General features: G+C 39.7%; 2 protein-coding genes across 2 annotated transcripts in view; one reads left to right on the top strand and one right to left on the bottom strand.

The window, feature by feature from the left end:
• Nucleotides 1–1037, bottom strand: part of CATSPERE (catsper channel auxiliary subunit epsilon) — a 93065-nt gene extending 92028 nt beyond the window's left edge. Inside the window, exon 1 of the mRNA XM_039883628.1 lies at nt 856–1037. Within this exon, the coding sequence (XP_039739562.1) occupies nt 856–920 (65 nt within the window). The 5' untranslated portion in view covers nt 921–1037. The remainder of the gene's footprint in view (nt 1–855) is intronic.
• A 1777-nt stretch (nt 1038–2814) lies between these two features.
• The window catches only part of ADSS2 (adenylosuccinate synthase 2), a 37970-nt gene continuing 17760 nt past the window's right edge, over nt 2815–23024 (top strand). The window contains exons 1-4 of the mRNA XM_039883245.1: nt 2815–3095; nt 13461–13563; nt 14417–14485; nt 16404–16454. Of these exons, the coding sequence (XP_039739179.1) occupies nt 2913–3095; nt 13461–13563; nt 14417–14485; nt 16404–16454 (406 nt within the window). The 5' untranslated portion in view covers nt 2815–2912. The remainder of the gene's footprint in view (nt 3096–13460; nt 13564–14416; nt 14486–16403; nt 16455–23024) is intronic.

Genomic DNA, 23024 nt, shown 5'->3' with positions numbered 1-23024 from the left:
GACTCTTAACTATTTGACCTCTCCACCTGTCCAGTGACGTGCCCTGGATCCCTTCCGAAACCTCTATAATGGTGTGATATATTGTCGGTATTCTTACGTTTTAATGTTAGAGGGTAATGATTATTGTTCTAGCAAAACCTCCACTAAGCTGAATATTCGCAGAATGTGATTTTGCTGGTTAATCATCCGTATTTTTACCTAGGTTGAAAAATCTTTCTAACTTAGGTTGAAAATCTTTCTAAAACATTTTGATACACTTTCCAATCCAGCAGTTACCGAATACGGAACAAAAATCAAACTTGCATTAAGGATCTCGCAGAACTTTAAAGTTTTCATTCCCCAAATCAACTCACTTTATTCGGGAATCACATCGGCTCACATTTGTACAGTGTTGGCATTTTATAATGCACTTTCCCACAAATCATTAAACCACAACTACCTAATATAAACCACCCAGTACCTAGTTATCCTAGTGAAATGTCCCAGACCCCCTCCCCATCAACCTCCAATCTCTGGTGGCAACTTTTTGGTTCTCATTTGCTCTTCTCCTCTCTCGCAAAAGCAGTGCAGTAGGAGGACACGAGTGTAAGGAATCCTGTGGGCTCAGCTGTCCAAGAGGACAGCGACGTGAAGTTACCAGCAGAGTCCTAACAGCGTCCCCTCATTTTCTTCCCTCATTCATTGAAAACTCTCAGACTGGGGCTGTGGGTGGCCGGTGTTCCGGGAGCTCGGGAAGAAGACCGTAGTCTGTACCGGCGAGTGGTTTCCGGACACTGAGGCGCCGGTACGGGGCCCCAGCTGCTTGGCCCAAGGGGAGACCCCTGCCCGGTGGCCCTGTCCGCGACTGGTGTCTACCTCCACAGAGCGGAGCCGCAGCAGCTCATCCACGACAGCAGCACTGCCACTCCCTGGGCTGACATGGCACCGCGGACCCTCGGCTCAACCGCCCAGGCCGCGCTGGCGCTGGACTCGCGCTGCCCGGGGTGCGCCAGCCGAGCCCGCGACGGAGGCGCTGCGGGGCGAGCGCCGGTGGCCGCGGTCGGGCCTGCTCACCGGCGACAGCAAGTGCGCGTGCGTGCCAGCACGCTGCGCCCTGCGCTCCTTAGGTGCCTGCAAGTGAGTTGCTGGAGTCGAAAATCTAAACTAGATTTTAGGAAAGGCAGAACCGTGCTATATTTTGGAGGAAAATAGCAAAACCACTTTAGAAAATCTGAGATGGCTGAATGAAGGCGAAACTTTTAAATCAGTGTATCTTTTAGCCCAAATCTTCGTTGTGTACGACCTCGGCAATAGCAAATAAGTATCCGGCGTTTTCCAGAGAACAGGCACTCCACAGATGATTTTTAATTGAACAGAAATGAACAGTAACGTGTGCTTATTGAACAACTACTGTATGCCCGACACTACCTCGTGCAGTTGAGTACAAAGAAATAGGATAGCATTCTGGTTTATAAAGAGGTTTGTAATCCCGAGGTAATGCCAAGATAAACAAACACGAAAGTTATCCCGTAGTATACTTTATCTGTTTACTTGTCGGTAGACAAAATAATCTGAACCCTTGAGTGCTGCGATTGTATGTTTATTCCTTCTCATGTCAGCAGTGCCCAGCTCAGTCTGTTTCTAGTAGCTTTTCAATGTTTACTGACTTATTGAACCATTGAATAGAAATAAAATACTAAAACACGCTCTAAGGACCATTAGAGAACGTGAATGCATCGACGCGAATTGGGAGACACTACATTTAATGCGATTCTAGTCCTACTTTTTTTCTGAAGTAACTTTATATCAGCATTAGACGTCAGTGTTAACGTGTTGCGGCTGGAAGGACATTAGTCGGCATGTACTCCGGAATCCAGTGACAACTGAAACACCAAGAGGAGTGGAATGTACGGGAAGGGGCTTGGGCTCTGGACTCATACTGCCTAGATACCAATTCAGCCCTCACTAGAGCAAGTCGACTCTCAAGTCCTGTAAAATAAGGACAGGATAGTATTACCTACGTCATGTGGTTGTGAGAATTGCAAGAACTAAGTACACCGTAGGATCCGGCATTTGCTATATGACATCGTAATTCGCTCTTCCTCCCTGAGTCTGTTACTAATGTGTAAAATGAGAAGAGTTAGGATTCTATTTGATTTCCAGATTTTCGGGTTTAATGTCCTCTACCTTATTGCTTTACTTTCGAATTCGCCTTTATTGATCTCTGTCCTCATCTCTGTTCTTCTAGACCTTTGCTTTCCAATTCTAAACCTCTATGTTCCATTTCCATCCTACCGTATTACGAAATTCCACCGTTTGTATTTTTACATACTATGTCACCCGTTAATAAAAAAACAAATCATTAAAAATTAATTTAAAAATGAACGTTGTCAGAGACTGGAACCTGCAGACGGCAGACACTACTACGGCGCCCACCATGGCACCAGAATGCGTTGCTTCAGCCCAGAGCGTTGCATGCCGGGAGTTGTAGTCCGATGCCGAAGCGCGCACCTCCGCGCCTCTCCAGTTTGAAAAGCGGAGAGAAGGGCGGGTGGGCGGGGCGTCGAGGCTGCAGCGCGCCCGAAGCCCCGCCCCCGTCCGCTTCCGCTCTCGGGGTTCGCATGGGAGTGGCGCGCCAGGCCGCGGAAGGGGCGTGGCCTTGGTCCCGGGGGGCGGCAGTTGCCGCCACCAGGGCCTCCGCCTCGGGGAGGTGCTGCCGAGGTCGGCCTGCGCGGGGCAGTCATGGTCCCCCCTTGAGGGGGCTGCGGCGGGGAGGGGGCGGGGCCTGGCTGGAGGGTGGCGGCCCGGCGGGGGCGGGGGCGGGGCCGCCGCTGGCTCCTTCTTCCTCTGCATGTGGCTGGCGGCCGCAGAGCGGTTCTGTTCGCGCACTCCTCGCTGCGTCCGCTTCGGGCTCTCTTCTCGTCACTGGAGCCATGGCGTTTGCCGAGACCAACCCAGCGGCATCGTCCCTGCCCAACGGCGACTGCGGCCGCCCCAGGGCGCGGCCGGGAGGGAACCGGGTAACGGTGGTGCTCGGCGCGCAGTGGGGCGACGAAGGCAAAGGCAAGGTGGTGGATCTGCTGGCGCAGGACGCCGACATCGTGTGCCGCTGCCAGGTGAGCTCTGACGGGAAGCCGGGCCCGGCATCTCGGGCCCAGAACCCGGATCCTCCGTCCAAAATAAGGTGTCACCTTGAGCTGCTTTCCTCCTGCTATGAGCTGCGGCGACGTGGAGAAATGGTGGGAGGTCAGAGACCCCTGACCTGGGATCTTGGCTTGCGGGGTTTGAGTGGCTCTGGAGGAAAATGCGGGTTCCGCGGGAGCCTTGGAGAGATGCGCGGTGCCTGGGGACCAGCAGTTTTCGGTCTGAGGACCCGTGCTCAGCCCCAGGATTGGGGCCGGGGTGGGGATGGGATACGGTCCGAGTTTGAGGAGGTACCGCCCGAGGCCTGCTCCCGACGCGGGGCGGAGACCAACCCCGCGGCATCCTCTTTCTCATCACCCTCCCTCCCCCGCCCCGGGGAAACCGAGCGGGAGTGGACTGTTCCGAAAAGCCCTGAGATCCAGGCTCACCGTTCCCCCACCTGCAGGCCCCGAGCTTGCAGACCTTCGCCTCCGGTCCACTTTGTTGACACGGGAGCCACCTCAGGGCTTTGGACTGTTTCATGGCCCCGGTTTTTCACTCCGTTTCCTATATATTAATATCAAGGGGAGGTTATTTTTACTTGTTGGTCCTAGAGGACGCAATTCCAGTAATTTTACTAGTGAGGCAAGCAAATGTATGGATGTCAGATCTGGTATTTAGAAACATTTACATCGTTACGCACACATCAAAAGTGAACTTTCGGGAAATAGAATAGTAATGTACTTCCTACCGGGAGACACGTGGTTTTCAGTGTAATCTTTCTTCCTATTTGTCGTTTGCTTCGAAGCAGCCTAGAGGCTAGGCCTTTGTAAAGGCTCCTAGATAGCTACTACCAATTTCAAAATTTGAAATAGTTGAGCAATAACCACTTTCAAAACAAATCGTACTGTAATATTTGAAGTCAACCGCTGCCTGTTTAGGTCGCAGGATATTTCTTCATGAAACACACATGGCACAATATGATGATGCTGCGCCGTTTTATGTTCCAACAAGTTGGTAGGCCCACTTGACTGGAAGCTTTCTACCTAAAATTGAATAAGTACCATTTCAGCGTGCAGAAACAGGGTATATAAAAAGATAAACGCAGCTATTCTGACTTATCTTGCTTTTTTTGCATGCAGAAATCCACCCTGCCCATTCCTCAGCTGAGATAGCCAGCCGTTGCCTCATTGGCTCTTCTTAGTACTAGCACCACCACCTGCATCACCACCTCTCCCTCCATGCCCACTTTCTATTCCCTCACCTGTCTGGCAACATACATTCCTGACTTAATTGCCATTGAACTGCTGCCCCACATGCCTTAGGAGGTGCTCCGGAAGCCAGCCTTCACCTCCCTTTTGTCTTCACATCGGATCTGGCCATGCTGTGGGCAGAGAAGTCTGAGAAGACCTGACTCTTCCCCAGCAGAAGGGGAGAGAGGCTGAGGCCTGTTTGTGTACTTCACTGTGTCATTCCTGACTGTCTTCCTTACCTGGAGATAGTAGTGCTCACGCTGAGCTACATTATGGGTTATGAGAAGATTTGGGGATGTAATCATTATAGCATTTATTAGGAAAGTTCCTCAATTTTAATAGCCCTTTGAAAAATAGTAGATTGGACGTATTGCTATGTTACTGCGAAAGCAGTCTTGAAGGAGGTCTTGGACCAGTCTGCTCCGATGCCCTTGGAAAGTCTAAGAGAGAAGTGATTGAGAAGGAACCAAGTTTGGCTTTAAAATGTTAGCTAAAGATATAGGAGAAACATGAGCAGACTTGTTTGGCTTACCTTACCTGTAAACTTTTGTCTTACTACCTTCCTTCTATAATTCTAAAATCTTTATATTCCAGCACCTTTTAAGTGCTCAACATTAGAAGGATTCTTCTTGGTCTTGTTCAAGTAGATGAGTAATGAATAGATTTAAGCGTATCTCCTGTAATGTCACCTTGGTGACTTTATACCATTTGGTCAGTCCTAGTAAGCTGACATCCACTTAATGAAGTTCTTCTGGCTTACAAAACTGAAGAATATGGAATGCTGTGTATAGAGAGCTGGGAATAGTCAACATTTGAGCTTCAGTTGCCTTGTTTGACAATTCAAATTTTGTATATTATTGAAAATATGTACTTTGTTAGAGTTTAATATTTTTTTGTAACATTTATGCCATAAACTCAAATTTTATACAGATCGTTTCTCCAGAAGTGGTATATACATAATGTATCCATGTTTCAACAGTGGAATCATAAAATAAGGAATTTTTTTCCAATATAAAATACAGTTTTAAAAAGAAAAACTGGCGTTGCATTTAACTATATATTTTTAATATATAAAATGCCTTTTTGGAAAGACTAGATGCAAAGCTAGTGGCATTTTTATCATCGTAGCACTTAAGGGCTATATTTCAGAAGCAGGATTTATAGGGAGTTATTTATAACTTGATAGATACTTTAGATCCATAAATAAGTGTATAGGACCTGCATCAAAAGACAACCACTACTGATGCCTTAATTTTAAATCAATATGTCTTTTAAGAAAAAGAGAGAAGAATTATGTATAGGACCAGCTCCCGGCCCAGTTCATTCATCCTACGATCACATAACGAGTATCTACTGGGGACCACTTAGCCCCAGAGTTAAAAAGCTGAAAAAGGCAGGGATCGTGCCCACAAGGAGCTTATAGTCAAGTGGATAACTTTTACTAAAACAAGGATTGCCAGGCTTGGGACAGAGAGGGGTACTAGTGCAGGTTTTTCGAAAGATTAAAGTCTGGGAATAGGAAGGCCCCTTTCTGGCAGCACAAAAGTAGTTTTGTTAGGAAGCCTTTTACTGTTTTCCCTGCCTAATCCTCTCAGAGTAAACTATTATACTTTATTTCCTTATTTTGTTGAGTAGAAACTACAGAGGTTTTAACTATTGCAGTTTGTACGGGGCCTTAAGCAAGGGCTTGTTTATTGTTCTTGGAGAAAGCAAGCTTGGTAGTCTTGGTTACAATGACAGGCATGAAGTTGCCTCTGAACAACAGTATTCCCTTTTTTTATGTCCCCTGAACCTCCAGGGTTTTAAAGTTAAAGAGAAAATATTAACTAAAATTAAGTATAAAGGGAAAGTATATCCTGTCACTTGCTATGTATAAAAGCTTGCCATAAAAATAAACTCAATGGAAAACATGTTAATTTGTAGCTAGAGGCTAGTATCTGTTGAAGCCTTTGAAACCAGCTACTAAGTAGTAAGTTATAAAGAAGTGTAAAGAGATACGGCAGCAAACTGAGGCTTTCTCTTTGAAATCATCGAAAAAATTGCAAAAGGGGAATGACTTAAGTGTTTTTTAATGTCCTGACCTTACACAGCTAAAATGTTTATCTCCCAAACCACTACCCATTATTTTGGAGATGGTAGAGAATCAGCATTTAAGGTAAACCATTCTTCCAGTTTATAACAGCTACTATTTCTGTGTCTACTATCAGGGTTGCTTTTTAGATGCGTAGTTTATAGTATTTCCCAAGTACCAAGTGTCCATTGCTGCGTGGTTAAGTCTTGCTTTCTTGGATTACTGTGCTTCCCCTACTAGTATATAAATTTTCTGAAAAAGAGGACTTGTGCTTTTTTTTTTTTTCTTCCAGAGCAAATAGAACTGTGTGAAGCAGAGAAGAAGGAAATACTCAGTAATATTTATCCGGTGACTTGATCACCCCTAGAAATTTCTTTAAAGTCACTAGTTTAACCCTTTCCTGTAAATTATTTTTACCCCCGCCCGGACGATTTCATTGACTTGGCATTAGTTTAAGGCAGAATCTCTAGCATTTCTCGGATTAACATTTGTCACTTAGTAGTTTTTACATTGTATCATTATGTTCAAAGGCTTTAATAAGTTTATATTAAAGTTGTGTCTATGAGAAAATGGATAACTGATATTTGTATCTTTCATTGTAAATATTCCTCAGCATATTTCAGTTAAATGCCATGCACTTCTAGCAAACAGTTTTTCTCTGCTGTGGGCAGTAGATCTTAAAGTTTGGTCAATGAGAATGTCCCAAGTTGTCCATTATTTAAGCCTATTTTATTAATATATATAATACCATCATCTCTACTTTTGAGGAATTAATTTTTAAATCATATGAGATCATCTCAGTGGTGTCTGACCAATATTATTGTGTTTTAAATTTTGGTGGAACAAGTGGACTAGTTGGATAGTTTCAAATATCTCTAGGAAAAAACTGTTGCCTAGAACAAATCTAGAATAAAAAGTAAATTGGTATATACTTAGTAGCTTGCTCACTGTAACTAGATACAAATGTAGCTATATTATCCCTTGGGTACTGTGTCAGATTTTGATACCAAATATCAGTGTGAATGAGCTACATGCTAACAAGTAAAGATTGGAGACTATTATAATACTTTCATCAGTGGAAAAGGAAACATGGAGGTTTTCAGTATTGCCTAGTGAAAGTGATTGAAACACAGATAATAGAGAAAAGGTCTCATGACTACTCTGGCTCCAAGATGGGATGGTTCTTTAGATTGAACCAGCTTTTAATTATATTTAATTCAATATGATAAAATTCTTCTTTAAAAACAGGAGTTCTCTCTCATGAAATTTTCAAAAACAGGGTTTTTGTCTGTATCAAGGCTTTAAAAATCTTTTTAAAGAAAGGATTTTATTTGTGAGAGAAGACTTTTTTGACTTGACATCTGCAGTTCAATTTCAGTGTATTTTAAAGAAAATATTCATAAATGTAATGATTAAGTGAGTTTTTATCAAGCATTTACAAAGACTGCATAGCATCATTGGGTTGTGTATTTTTGGTTGCATGTCTGCTCCTCCCATCTGTGACCCTGGTCATCTCTGACCCTCATTCAGTTAGTGTGTATATTAGGGTCTAAAGCATCTTAATTAGGACCCTAAGACCCTCCAAGGCAATGGCCGTTCCCCCTTCATTGTCAGAAGTCGTTTCATAAAGGTAATTTAAGGTATAAAAATACAAGGTACCTGAGATGTTTATCTCTTATATGAAACCGAAAGGTCACCATAATCACATAAGGTAAAGTGGATATCTTAAGCCTTTAAAAGATAACTGAGCAGTGTGCTTGGATGTCTCTGCTAAAAAGAAATTCAGACACCCTGTATATGTTTTCTCTTCCTATCTAGTGTGTCTGGTTACTGCTGAATAGTTTTATTTGATCAACTTACTGGTGGTAACTTAACCTGGTCTGCTTTGAAATCATAAGCTACCTGCAGTTATATGAACGTTTTCACAAAAGAACAGTCATCCTTGTTCATAATTTATTGCCGTGGATTGACAAGTGTTTTAGTTTGGGCAATAGTGAAATGAGAGAGAGACACGGGTCTTATAGTCGTTTTACCAAGAGAGCAGCACAGGTAATCAGCATCGACTCAAAAGACTATTGGATTCCTAAGAAGCTTGAAGACTCTAAACAAGAAATAAGAACCCTTTTATTGGTTGTGGGAATAGTTCCAAGGCATGAGGCCTGAGGCATTGCTGCCCTCCGCTCTAATTCATAGTGGATAGTAGGAAAAACTCTTGACTTTGTGATTGTGTTCATTTTGAGCTGCATGATTACAGTACAATGTTCATGTATGTATTCAGAGCAAAAAGGACAAAGAAGACACTTAGACTATTTCAGAGGCTTCAGTGGCCTGAGAAATGCCTCTGGGCTGCATGCATGAAATTGCCAAACCTCTACACTTGGGGCCTCCACTGTTGCCAAACCGGAAAAGAGACAGCATCGTTTCCGGTTTACAACACTGTCACAGCAGGAACTCACTTAGTTGGGGGAGTGATTTTGAGAGAAGGAAGACTTAATAGCAAATTTACAAGTTAAGGATTAGGAGTGACTTTTGCAAACAAATGTCATTTCATTTTCTTACAAACTTTTTTTTTTTTTTAAATATCCCTGGACCTTTGGAGCTTCTTAGTTAGAAACTTACACTTTCCTGAGCCAAGCTTTAATTCTAGAGTTGGGCTTGACAGCCTCTGGTTCTTTGGAGCTGTGGGGGAAAAAAAAAATTTAGACACTTGTCTTCTGAATTTTTTAAGCTTAAAATCAAATTAGGAAGCAAAAGCATACATGGAAAAGCTGAGAATAGTTACAAAATAGCTAAATGCTATTATATCATACCTGTATCTTACAGTACTGTGTTTTAGAGTTTTGTTCTTGAGAGCATAAATGTTAAAATTTAGAAGTTAATCATTTTTATATTTAGTTGTCACTAGTGCAGGATGTGGATTTGGGGAGCCAGCTGAATACATACTACGTCGCAGTGAGTTTGTTTTGTGAGTCATTTGGATTCTTTGTTTGCAAGCAAAGGAAGGAGACAGTCTTAAGCAAAATGGGGATTTGTTTGAGGGAAGAGCCTGATGGCCGGGCCTCAGAGTGGCAGGAGACAAAGGCAGCCCCGGGGACTCAACAGCCGGAACCGGCAGCCTTTCATTTGAGGATGCTCCCTTAAGGGACAGGCTTCTCTAACTCCTCACCGCCTTCCTCTCTATTCAAAATCAAATTCCCAAGACAGAGGAGCTTGATTGGTTCGGGCTTGGATTAGGTTTCCCTGCTGGATCAAATTACCATGGCCAGAGGGGGTGATTCCTATGATTTGCAAAGTAAGGGGAAGGGTGGGGAGGAGAGGGACTGAACTGACTTGCTATTTTACAGTTCTTTGTTGGTCTACCAATTAATTAAACAGGTTCTGTTTTTCTTTTTTAAGTTAAGTAATATAAAACACAACTTTGGTAATTAAAAGTGTTTGTTAAGTGCCACCTGAGTGACTGGGATCTTAAGTGTTATGGGAATTGAGAAAAACAGCAAGAGGTAGGTAGCTACATGTAACTATTAATATGAATATGTGATTAATACTGTATCTGGGGGGTATAACGTACCAGGCTTTGTTTGGGGGAAATTTTGGAATGAGAAGGGAATAATAGTATATCTCTGTTAAAAGTAGAACAAAAAAATATCAACCTCTCGTCATTTATATAGTCCTATCTGGCCTCCCAGCGCTAACTAAGAATCATTAAACATGATCAAATTAGTGCAGGATGTGAATTTAGGGAGCCGGCTGTGTAAATGCTATGTCACAGTGAGTTTGTGTCCTTGCCGCAGATCCTGGTGCCCAGCACATGGAGTTGCCCACGTGAGAAGCAGTTCTGTCACGAGTGTGGAAACCCACGAGCGTGGAAGCGCACGCGCAGTTCAGAGTCTCTGCTCATAGTTCCTTGGTGGGCGTGGGCCAAGGATGAGGTGCTGCGGGCAGTGCCATCCATTTTTCTTTGTTTTGCCCTCTACTAATTCATATGACCTCTCCCTGGACCAGTATCATTTGTATCCCGAGCTCCCAAGGTGAATTTTGTACGTTCCACACAATTTGTACAAATACTTCAAATGCGAAGTTTCATGTGACCCATTTTGGGAAATATGGCCCCGGACTAAAACTTGTTTCCCCGAAAAGATTTCCATGTCAGGAAGCTCCCTCAGGCTCCTCTGGAGGCCGGAGATTAGAAGCTTTCATACCCCACCCCTCCCTTAGGCACTACGGACCAATTGCTTTCTCATCTCTGTACCTTAACAGGATAATCTAGGGTTATTCTGGGTACATCTGGCCATATTTTCATAATCAAACAATTTAAATGAGATTTAAACTATATAGTTAACCTTAATAAGATAAGGTTATTAAAAAATGTTGGTTAATGTTTGAGTGAGCAAGCTGTTGATTCAAATGTCCGTTCAAGCCTTTTGCAGCTGAAATGTTCTAGCCTAACCCACCACTTGTGATCTTGGAGGAACTTAAAGAATTATACCAGTTTATCCCCCTAAAGTCGTCTCTCACAACCGATCACTACCTCCCGCCTCAAGCAAACACATCAGCATCATCTCCGTCGTGGTTCTTGTGGTTGTTACTGCCTGCGTTGGTGAAATATTATCCAGGAGAGCAGGCTTTAGTCATACGGCAGGGACATTGTTCTGTACCACCGAGTTAATCATTATTTCATCAAATGGTTATGTTAGTGTATCTAGAAAAATGATTGTGTGCATTGACTTACTTTAAAGGTCTACTCCAAAAATTACAGTGTAGATAGCTTTTTAAAAAAATATTAAACAAATGATTGATTTTTTTTAAAACTAGTTTTGTTTAAATAATAATGCTTTATTGGTTGTTTGTCTCGAAGTTACCAATACTTCATAACAATTTAGTAAAAATATATTAAATTTAGTGATTTATAACAATTTAGAATTAAATAATTATAATAGCAAATTAGCATTTTCCTAGGATCTAAAGAAATTTTAATGAGCTTCAGACTCAGAAAAGATTTTTCTTTAAAGTTTGAGGAAAGGTTCCTAAATTATAAAAAAGTTGTGATAAAAAGGGCTAATATTTGTCAGAGGGATAAAGAAAAACTAAAAATCAAGCAAGATTTGTTCTGTGAATTATTTTAAAACACCTAAGACCGGTATGTTCTTTTGATATGTGTGTGTGTGTGTGTGTGTGTGTGTGTGTGTGTGTATATGTATATACACACACACACACATATATATATATATTCAGATTCTATCAGAATTGGTGATAAACTTGTCCAAGTGTGAAATAATAATAAATTACCAGGAAGTGTATTGTAATATTGTTCATAACGATAAAAGATTGGAAACAACCAAATGCCTCTCTTACGGGACCAGTTTAATAAATTGTGTGCCCATACAAAAAACAATATGGAGAGGCGAAGCAGCTTTAAAACTGAGATGGTTCTGTTTATAAGGTTATGGAATGAGCTCTAAGATTTGTTAAGTAAAAAAGGCAGGCTGCCCAGGTGTATAGTTTGCTAACATTTGTATACCTAGAATAAAACAATATATAAATATGTGTTTGTATATGCAAAATTACCTCAGGAAGGACCCAAAAAACTGGTGGTAACTGGTTGCCTCGTAGCAGGGAACTGGGGCAGGGTAGGAGATGGAGTGTAAGAAAGACTTCGCTTTGTACTGTGCATCCGCTGTGCCTTTGTAGCCTATGCATACGATTCCTATTAAAAATAAATAGTAAAAATATACACCTGTTCCCTTGGTGGTATCAAGCCAAGGAAGTATCGCTTACCTCTCCTGCTTCTGTCTTCCTGTGTCTTGCCACCCACCTGTCATCTTGTAGACTACAGGCCACCACTGTCAAATGTTTTTTTTTTTTTAAAGCATAAATGACATACACTAGTTTTCAAACAAGGAATTCTTTACTTTGTACAGGGCAAAACACAGTGTGAACAGGCATTGCTTTTTTTGAAAAACCTATTTTTCTAACATTTTTGTGAATTCATCATTGGTGACGATTTGGTAACATTCATTTGTCAAAAATAGCCTTGTGATCAAGTTAAACTAGTCATTCTCAGGAGAAGTCATTTTGATTGGTATTTTTAAATGTCCGACAAGAATGTTGTTAAACTTTTAATTTATTGTAAATATATTCTTATTTTGTGGTTTACTTTAAGATTTTTGTGAATATTGTATAGGAGTTTAAACCTATAAATAATTTGTGTTTCCTTCCATTCTTTTTAAGCTTAGAAATTAGAAAAAAATATTTCATCACTTAATATTCAGTCTCTTTTGGACCTAACTTTTATCACTTGACTTCACATTTTGCTATAATCGATCATTTAGTCATGAATGTTTCACTGTGGATTCACAATATGATTCTGAGCTTTAGAAGTTCCTTGACCCAGTGTTTTACTTTATTCAGAGATGAGCAGATTCAAGGAATCTGTCACTAACCAAACTCACAAGACTTTTTATAAATTTAAAAAACAGAGTCTCAGGATAACTAGTATTCGAGGGAGTTATGTGGGAGATTTTCTAGTTGATAAGTCCACGTAAGAATACACATTTCAGGGCACATAGTTGCTTGACACACCCTTAGAACAGTGAGAATTATGTGAATATTTACATTAGAGTAACTGGGTGGATTATTCTTTTCTGTTTTGGAGATTTTGTTGTTGCTTAGATAAAATATCATGGGTAATTCATTAGATTGCTTCATATCCTACATAGTGCCAAAAACAGAATAACAAACTAATCGTTCCCTGTACTTTTTCACTTTTTTTTCTCTTTTAATAAGAGATATATCTTCCAGAAACCCGATTCTCCAATTTCCAGATCCTGTCAGGGATAATCACTCAGGCGTAGTGTAGATGGGGCGGCAGAGAGGGGAGCCGCTCTGCCGTGAAGCCTGTAAAGCATAAGTATTCGTGGCAAATACTTAGGTTTCCTTAAGTTACATTGACCTTTTAGCAGGAAATCATTAATTCACTTTGGAAGGAGATATGTTTCCTATTGTTAGGTTCAGTTTTCCCTTGTCTTATATTTCAGGGAGGAAATAATGCCGGCCATACAGTTGTCGTAGATTCTGTGGAATATGATTTCCATCTTTTACCCAGTGGGATAATTAACCCAAATGTTACTGCGTTCATTGGTGAGTATATACTGAACCACCTGGGAATTTTTTCTCCCATTGATAGTAGTGTTCATTTTTCATCATCTAAACTGATTTCATCTTTCACTAATCAAATGATCAGTCTTGACCTTGACACCTTCTGGAATATACCTAACTTTGGCTATTTTACAACTCTTTTAGACCTTTTAACACTAATATGTTTTGGAATGAATGCTTTGCATCTATCTGTGATCATTGGCAATCTGAATTCTATAAAGTATTAGATCATCAAATCAATTTTTCAAACACTGGTGCACAGTAAGAAAAACAAGAAGTCTATGTTTTATAAATTGATTCTGAACCTTTGTGACATATGATGCAGTCTGATATTTTCTACTCTTGTTTTTTTTTTTTAATTCTAATCACAACCCACTAAATTTATTTTATGACTATTAATAGGGTGTGATTCCCCAATTTGAAAGACATTGATCTAGAGTCTACTGTGACCTGGTTCAATTTGTCTAAAACTACATAACTAGTTTCTTTCAAAATGAGTTTCACTTTGTTTCAAAGAGCTTTAAAATCATTGTATAAAATTATTAAATATTATTTATATTAAAATATTATATAAATATTCATTGTAATTTTAATATATTTTTTATATTCTATGTATTATGTTATATTGTGTATTTACATTATACCACTGTGTGTTTAAAACTTGGAATCCTTTCTATGGTAATTCCCTGATAAATCAGAATGTCCTATTAAAGTCCCTCACTCTCTGCTATTCTAGATAAAGGGTTATTGTAGATGTCTCTATTTCTCTAAATACCATTATGTATGTCTGTTAAGTACAGGTGTTTAAGGTTGGGATTTGTCTGTTTTCCTTTAGGAAATGGTGTGGTAATTCACCTACCTGGATTATTTGAAGAAGCAGAGAAAAATGTTCAAAAAGGAAAAGGTATGAAAAAATGAATCTGCTTTGCCCGGTAACCAGTTATTTTTTTTTTAAAGTTTTGTTGAGATCGCACGCCAGACAAACTTGACATTTTTGTCTTATACTTTAAAATTGCTGGTTATCGTAGGACAAAATTTTAAATGTCAGTTATTAAATTTTATTTATTACAATCAGTATGTAAACAAAAGACAAACATAATGAGGTCATTGTATAAGTCTTGGCTTTTTTACACATTGGCCATCTATAAACTTTATCTTGAGGGAGCTAGAATTACTAAATCTTGGTGGCAGAACTAGGAAATTTATGAATTCATCTTGTCGTTTGCGCTCAAATTAGCATTCCCTTCTGCCCAAACCAAAAATTAGCCTAGTACAGTCAGGGGGACACAGAAGCCCATTTTGCACACTGTCGGTCTTGTTTCTTTGAGGACGTGGCGTTCCGTGGGTGGCTACAACCCAGGGATGAAAGAGGGTTGTTCGGGTCCCTCTCCAAATGAGAGTAATGCCTTCTGTGCGATGTTGTCTTCCATCTCCTCAAAAAACGATTCTAGATTTCCTACCTTTCCTTACCTCTTTCAGATTTTTGGAAGTCTGTTCAACTTGGCTACCTTGCTAGGGTTTGAGGGGAATTTAGCAATGCAAATAACACACAATTGAGGAAAATCATTAGTGTAGTTTCCTCTTAGCTTAGCTCGTATTTAGAATACTCAATTCTATTACCTTATTAAAGTTTATCGTTCTGGGTTAAAAGTAGCCACCATCCTCCAGCATTTCTGATGACTTAATCTGACTTCACAGAATGCTTTCTCACTAGCATCTCTGCTGTCCTCCCTGCGTTTTCACGTGTCAGCTTTTCTAATTGGTCAGCTCGAGGTTCCCATGCTGCTCTCTGCTCTCCTTTACCCCTCTAAAAACTCTGTCCTACTCCTTTCCCTTCTGGCCCATCTAATCCAGCTGAATCCACTCCACTGTGTTTCTGCGTAGTATTTTCTTTATAATATTCCCTAAGCTAACTTCAGAGTTTGTATTTATATGTCAAAAAGGGCTATCGAGGGGAAGGATTAATATTCTGGTTTATCTTTTAGCACTTTATGGAAGAGGTGCTCTTTAATCTATAAGCAATAATTTTCAAAATCTTTGGATATTATCAAAATTAACTAATTTTTAATATCTGAAATTAATTTTGAAAATGTTTGGAGCATGGCGACTTATTCTTAGAACGCATATAGCTTATTAAGATGTACTGTCTTTAAAAAATAAAAATATCTATTTAGCTTCAGTTATCTTCTCATTTAATAATTATTTTTGAACATTTATTGGATGACTGCCTATCCTATGAAACTCATGGTCTCTGCTCTCAGGCATTCACAGATAAATGGAGAGATTGTGTGTGTGTGTGTGTGTGTGTGTGTGTGTGGTTACAATTCAGTGTGCTAACTACAGTAATTGATAGTACTTTACAGGAATTAGTGAGAACATTCTATGTTACTTTGTTTAATCACACTTTTTATAATTGTCTTTTGGGAAAGGGTGCTAGTCTCAAAATTCACTCCTGTTTCTGGAAATACCCCCTCTGCTCTGTATCTAACTCCTCTTCCCTCCGCCTCCAACAAAAATATTCTTTTCCTGCCATTTGCTTTTTTTGATTCCTGGAAGTATTTTATGTGGCTATAGCTGGCTTGAATTTGAAGCTTTTTACAGCAAAACATTTAGAAAGATAGAATTTGTGAATGAGTTTGTCTGTGTAATGAATGACAATTGAGAAAATTTCTGTTAAACATTTCCTATGCAGAAAAAATATATAAAAGTGATTACTTAAGTGAAAAACACTTGTAAACACTGTATTTCTAAAGAAATGAATATTTAAAAATTATTATACAAAATGTTCAATTAAATGTATCTTCCCCGCCCCTTCTCTCTAGGTCTGGAAGGCTGGGAAAAAAGGCTTATCATATCCGACAGAGCTCATATTGGTAAGGGGGGCATAATGCATTTTTTATAACTATCATTTTATCAAAAACTTAAAAAATAAAAGCATTTTGTAGCCAATTTTGTCTTGAATTTTAGTGAAAACTAAGGGTAGATTGTAATGATTGGGTTCCAAATGCATAAAATCTATTTTTTTTTTTTTAAATAAGGGCTAGGCTAAAATTTGCCTATTTCTGAAGGAAGAGTTAGCTACTTAAATGAATAATATAAGCACTATTTCACAAGACGTCTGCAATTCTAAAAAATAAGCCGTGTTGAAATGCAGAGAGCATTTATTTCCGCACGTTAATATTCACATAAAAGTAGGTCTTTCTGGCAGATCTTTAGAGTGACTATGCCTAGAATGTAATAATACTGGTTTTCAAATGATTCAGACTTCATTCAGATTAGCCTTATTCATTATTTAGAGCAAACCGAATTCTAAAATTAATTTTAGCTGCCACCAATAAATCTGAGCCTCTCTGTTACTATACTGTCTCTGAAGTGATAGAATTGTTAATTACAAGTGACATGATTAAGAGACAATAACCAGAAAAGAAAGAACTACAAACCACATAAGACACATCTATATGATTGGTCGAACCTTTAAATTCTACTTAAATACGTGTGTCTCCTGAGGCAATAGCTGCTCTAGTTTTAACACTGACCTTCATTTAAGAAGCAGCCACATCAAAGTTCAGAAAGTGTCAGCCAAGTAAGCAAACTGAAACTCTTTGGAAGGAAGCAGAGGTGGTAAATCTGTCATTTTTGTTGGCTCTTTTAAGTTTCTGATTTTAAAAAATCGTATTCTCGGCCTGTCACATATTATCTGAGTACTTTCATACATCATCATTCTAGTGTTAATATAGAAAGCAATACAGTGCTTTGTGCATTACTTTTATAGTATTTTTATCTGCTTACACTAATTGTTAACCTGATACATATTATATTCTGATAGCATGAGTCATCTTTAACTTCTTTACCCTTCATGGTTTTTATATATGGCCTTTTGGTATTCACTGCCTCTGTCTTGTGGATAAAATGAAGCACTGTTAGATGATGAAAGCCACTGCTTATCTTCAGAACTTTATCATCGTCCTTTGTCATCTGCTATATGAAATTCAGTATCTTAATCTGAGCACCACAATTTAGGATTGCACAAATAGGATAATACCTAGCATGTACCCTTTTGTTAACTTATCACTTAATATACATGTTCAGATAGTTTGGCTACAGATATAAACATATGCTGATGATATCAGCTGCTGGGAAAAACATAGCACTGAGATCGTGTCTGGATTCTCCACCTTTCTTCATTACTATGTTTTGGGTTTGTCACTTGACAGTTTGCATCCTTGGGCATAGCACAGTGGTTCCGCAAGTTACTTTACTAGTTTAGACTACAAAAACTAAAGAAAATAGTGATGTAGAGGGGTCAAAGGACCAGAGTAATCAGAAAGTAATGTGGTTTAAACCATAACAAATGTGAATTAATTTTATAATTTTATTTATAGTTTTATTATATTTCTTTATTAATGATTTTTCCTTTTTAAAATAAATATATATCCTTAAAGGAAAGTTTTTCTGATAGAGGACTAAGCCCAGAGAGGATAGCTCAGACTAAAATTTAGATGTTAGTAGTAATATGTGTAACGATGTCTATATGCTTTACAATATGTGTTATTAAAAGTTTATAAAAGTGCATTTTTGGTACGATCAATTCTGAAATGATGAAAGGAAGTAAATAGTGTCATTAAAAAAAAAAACCTGACTGGAAAGTTGCTGAGAATCATGAAACCTCTTCAGATTTCAGGGATTCTCCTACTGTAGGACTGGAGGGACGGTTCTGTAAGATTCAGGCCAGGACTTTGTTTTTTGGGAGTTTTTTTTATTACTGATTCAATTTTGTTGGTGGTAATCGGTTGGTTCAGATTTTCTGTTTCTTCCTGACTCAGTCTTGGGAGATTGTATGTTTCTAGGCATGTAGCCATTTCTTCCACGTTGTCTAATTTGTTGGCATATAATTGCTCATAGTGTTTTCTTACAATTTTTTGTATTTCTGTGGAGTCCGTAGTTACTTCTCTTTCATTTCTGACTTTATTTATTTGGGTCCTCTCTCTTTTACTGATGAATCTGGTTGAAGGTTTATTCTTCCAAAGAACCAACTCTTGGTTTCATTGATCTTCTGTATTGTTTTCCTAGACTCTATGTTGTTTATTTCTGCCCCGATTTTATTATTTTCTTCCTTCTACTCTCTTTGCGTTTGTTTGCTCTTCTGTTTTTTAGTTCAAGTGGAAGGTTAGATTGTTTATTTGAGATTTTTCTTGTTTCTTGACGTAGGCCGGTATTGCTGTGAATTTCCCTCTTAGGACTGCTTTGCCTGTGTACCATAGACTTTTGAGTTGCTGTGTTTTCATTTTTATTTGTCTCGAGGTATCTTTTGACTTCTTCCTTGATCGCATTGTTAACCCATTCATTGTTTAGTAGCATGTTATTTAGCTTCTATATGTTTGTGTATTTTCCAGTTTTTTTCTTGTAGATGATTTCCAGTTTCATACCGTTGTGGTCAAAAAAGACGCTTGATATTATTTCAGTCTTATTATTGAGACTTGTCTGTGGCCTAACATGTGGTCTGTCCTGGAGAATGTTCCATGTGCACTTGAGAAGAATATATTCTGTTGCTTTGGGGTGGAATGCTCTGAAAATATCAGTTAAATCCATCTGGTTTAGTGTGTCATTTAAGGCCACTGTTTCTTGTTGATTTTCTGTCTGGAAGATATTTCCATTGGTTTCAGTGGGGTGTTACAGTCTCCTACTATGAGTGTATTACTGTTGATCTCTTCCTTTGTCGGTCAATAATTGCTTTATATGTGTAGGTGCTCCTGTGTTGGGTGTGTATATATTTATTAGGGTTATGTCTTCGTGATGTATTGATACCTTTAATATTATGCAATGCCCTTCTTTGTCTCTTATTATGTCTTTTGTTTTAAAGTATATTATGTGTGATATAAGTATTGCTATCTCAGGTTTTTTTCTTTTCTATTTGCGTGAAATATTATTTCTATTCCTTTACTTTCATTTTGTGTGTGTCATTTGATCTGAAGTGGGCAACATATGTAGGGCGTTATTTTCTTATCCATTCAGTTACCCAATGTCTTTTGGTTGCAGCATTTAATCCATTTACATTTAGGGTGATTATGGATAGGTACATATTTATTGCCATTTTATTGTTCGTATTTTTAATTTTTTTCTCTACTTAAAGAATTCCCTATAACATTTTTCGTAATACTGGCTTAATGGTGATGAACTCCTTTAGTTTTATCTTGTCTGGGAAGCTCTTTATCTGTCCTTCAATTCGAAATGATAGCTTTGCTGGGTAGAATACTGTTCATTTTTATTTGTCTCGAGGTATCTTTTGACTTGTAGGTCCCGGTTTTCCGTCACTTTGACTATTTAATGTCATTTCCTTTCTGGCCAGCAGAGTTTCTGTTGAGAAATCATTGAGCTGACATTCTTATGGGAGCTCCCTTGTAGGTGGCTAACTGCTTTTCTTTCGTTACTTTTACAATCGTCTTTCACTTTTGGCATTTTAATTATGATGTGTCTTGGCGAGGGTCTGTTTGGATTCCTCTTGCTTGGCACTCTGCGCTTCCTGGACCTGTATGTTTAATTCCTTTGCCTGGTGGGGGAAGTTTTCTGTTGTTATTTCTTCACATAGGTTCTCAATCCCTTGCTCTCTTTTAATTTTGCTACCCCATATGATGCAAATATTGGTTCACTTGATGTTGTCCCAGAGGTCTCTTAAACTTTTCTCATTTTTGAAGTTCTTTTTTATTTATTGCTTTTCCGATTGGATGTTTTCTGCTACCTTGTCTTCTAATTTACTAATTCGATCCTTTGCATCATCTAATCTACTGTAAATTTCTTCTAGTGTGTTCTTCATTTCAGTAATTGTATTCTTTATTTCTGATTGGTTCTTTTTTATGGTTTCTCTGTCCTTTTTTATGCTAACTATCTATCTCTCTGTTGAAGTCCTCACTGAGATCACCTATTGTCCCCCTAAGTTCACCGAGCATCCTTATAACCAGTATTTTGAACTCTTTCTCTGGTAGGTTTCTCTGGTAGGTTGTTCTTTTTCTGGAGATTTCTCCTGTTTCATTTGTGACATGATTTCTCATTTTAGTTGCCTCTCTGTTCATTTCTGTGTATTAGGTAGATCTGTTAGTCTTCCCACTCTTGGCCTGGTGGCCTTACATGGTATGTACCCTGTGTGGCCCAGTGGTGCAGTCTCCCTAATCGCCCTTGCTGGGAACTCTGGGAGTGTTTCTTGTCTGAATTGTCAGTGGATGGGGTTGACCCCTGGGCTGACTAGCTGTGAGGATTGGCCATGCCTAGAGGAACTGTTTTGGGGAGCTGGCCCCATGGAGTGAGATTCGTACCCTAGCTCACTGTTGAACCTGTTGAGACCACCCTTTGGGTGTGCTGCTTGGTGGGTGGGGGGGTGATCTAGTCAGGTGGTGCTCTATAGTGGTCCGACGCCAGCCTCTGTGTGTGTTGGTTCTTTGGCCACTTGTTAGAGACCCCTTTACTGGCCAAGGTTAGCCACTGCCTTTGACTGCTCAGGGCTATCTGGTAGGAACGTCAAAGCGACATGCAGGTGGTGCTCACTGCCTGGGCTGGATCTGGAGGCAAGCAGGAAAGACCTGTGTGAATTGTACTGGTTGACCCCAGTACGGGGCCTGAGGCAGCATTCAAAAGTTCCAGAGCACCCCAAGGCCTGAGGCTGCCCGCTAGGCCCAGCAGCTGAAAGAGCCTTTGGGTAGTAGTGAGCTGGGTGGGGCGGGCCCTCAAGGAGCCATGGAGTGGAGTGAGCTGATCATATCAGACCCATGCAGATTTGGATTTGAGTCTGTGGCTCCTCTGAAAAGTTTCAGATCACACCGAGGCCAACTGCTATCCATCGGGCCTGCAGACCCCAGAGATGAATTCAAGAGACACTGCAGCTCAGGGTGCTTTTTGCCCACCACCAGAAGTCTCTCTCGGGATGCCTGATGCAGCTGTGTGAGCTGTAGTGTTAATGGCTGTCAAATGCGCCACCTGCCGCCACCTGCTGAGAGCTCAGGCGGTTGCTGTGGGCAATTTGTGGGTTGGATGGGGTGGGGTCTCAGGGAGACGGTGGGTCGACCGGCTGATCTCACTGGGCCAATGCAGCTTCAGAATTGGTGGCGTGGGCGGAGAGGTCAGCAGAAGCAAGATGCGCTGGCCTGTAGACAGCACCGGATGGGGTGATGAAGGGACAGTGGCGGCAGTCCCGCCAGCCCTCGCTCCAGTGCCACACAACTCTGGTTTTTTTCCAGATGTCTTTTGTGCCTGCCAGGGTCCCTCGCTCCTTCAGGGAGTCCCTGCAGCTGCACTGTTCCTGCCCATGCTCAGCCACCATGCCCCCTTTGCGGTCCCCGCCCCTCCTACCGGTCTGGTTGTGGTATCTTCATATCTTCCATTATGTGTGATATGTTCAGCTAGGCTTTTTACATTTAATATTTTAAATATTATTTCTACTATTAGCTTACTAGCTAGACCTTTTATGAATTTTTGTAGCTGCTCTACGATTTATAATATGCATCTTCAAATTGTCATAATCTACCTTAAAATAATACAGGCATACCTTGGATATTTGTGGGTTCAGTTCCAGACCACCATAATAAAGTGATCGTTGAAATAAAGCAAGTTGTAATCTTTTTGCTGTTGGAGGGTCTTGCCTTCAATTAAAAAAAATACAATGTTTGTAAAGCTCCATAAAGCAAAAGCACAATAAAACAAGGGATGCCTGTATAACATTTTGTTGTAAGGTCCTTACGACAACAACAAAATGCTTTCATTTCTCGGTTCTGTCCTTTGTGGTGTTATTGTCATACATTTTATGTCTCTATTATTGTAAATTCCACAATACATTAAGTTTTTTGCTTTAAATAGTCAATATTCTTTTAAAGAAATGTAAAAATGAGTTAGTTGTCGGTCAGATCTTTACATTAGCATATTTAAGTAAGATGCAAGGAACTGTGTATCACACTATAATTGTGTCCTGGCCCGTTAACTCTCATAGCAAAATTTGTAATATAAGAGATACTTATTGAGGGAAAGAGACCTGGAAAATGGCTGAGACCTAAAAAAACTTTTTTAAACATTTGCAATCCAGTTTGTTGAGTGTATCTGTCCTTTGATTCATCTGCTTTATATTGAATGTCTACTCTGTGTCAGGTACGGTGTTGGGCACTGACGTTTTAGTAGTAGAAAAGAAAAATAAAAATGGATTTTATAGTATAGTAGAGAAGACAATAGTAAAGTCTTAAGTTTATAGTATAGTAGAGAAGACAATAGTAAACAAGATAAAAATGTAGTAAATGTATCACTGCGTATTGTGATAAGTTCTGAGGAGGAAAAGTAAATCAGACAAAGAAGCCAGGTAGTGTTCAGGCAGGTGGAGAAGGTGGATGGGACCTATAATTTTAGATAAAGTGGCCAAGGAAGTTTCACTGAGGAGATGGCATTTGAATAAAGACCGGAATGAGATCAAA

This window comes from Pteropus medius, unplaced genomic scaffold, assembly GCF_902729225.1.
Source record: "Pteropus medius unplaced genomic scaffold, Ma_sr-lr_union100, whole genome shotgun sequence".
NCBI lineage: Eukaryota > Metazoa > Chordata > Mammalia > Chiroptera > Pteropodidae > Pteropus > Pteropus medius.
This window is presented reverse-complemented; position numbering and strand designations above follow the sequence as displayed.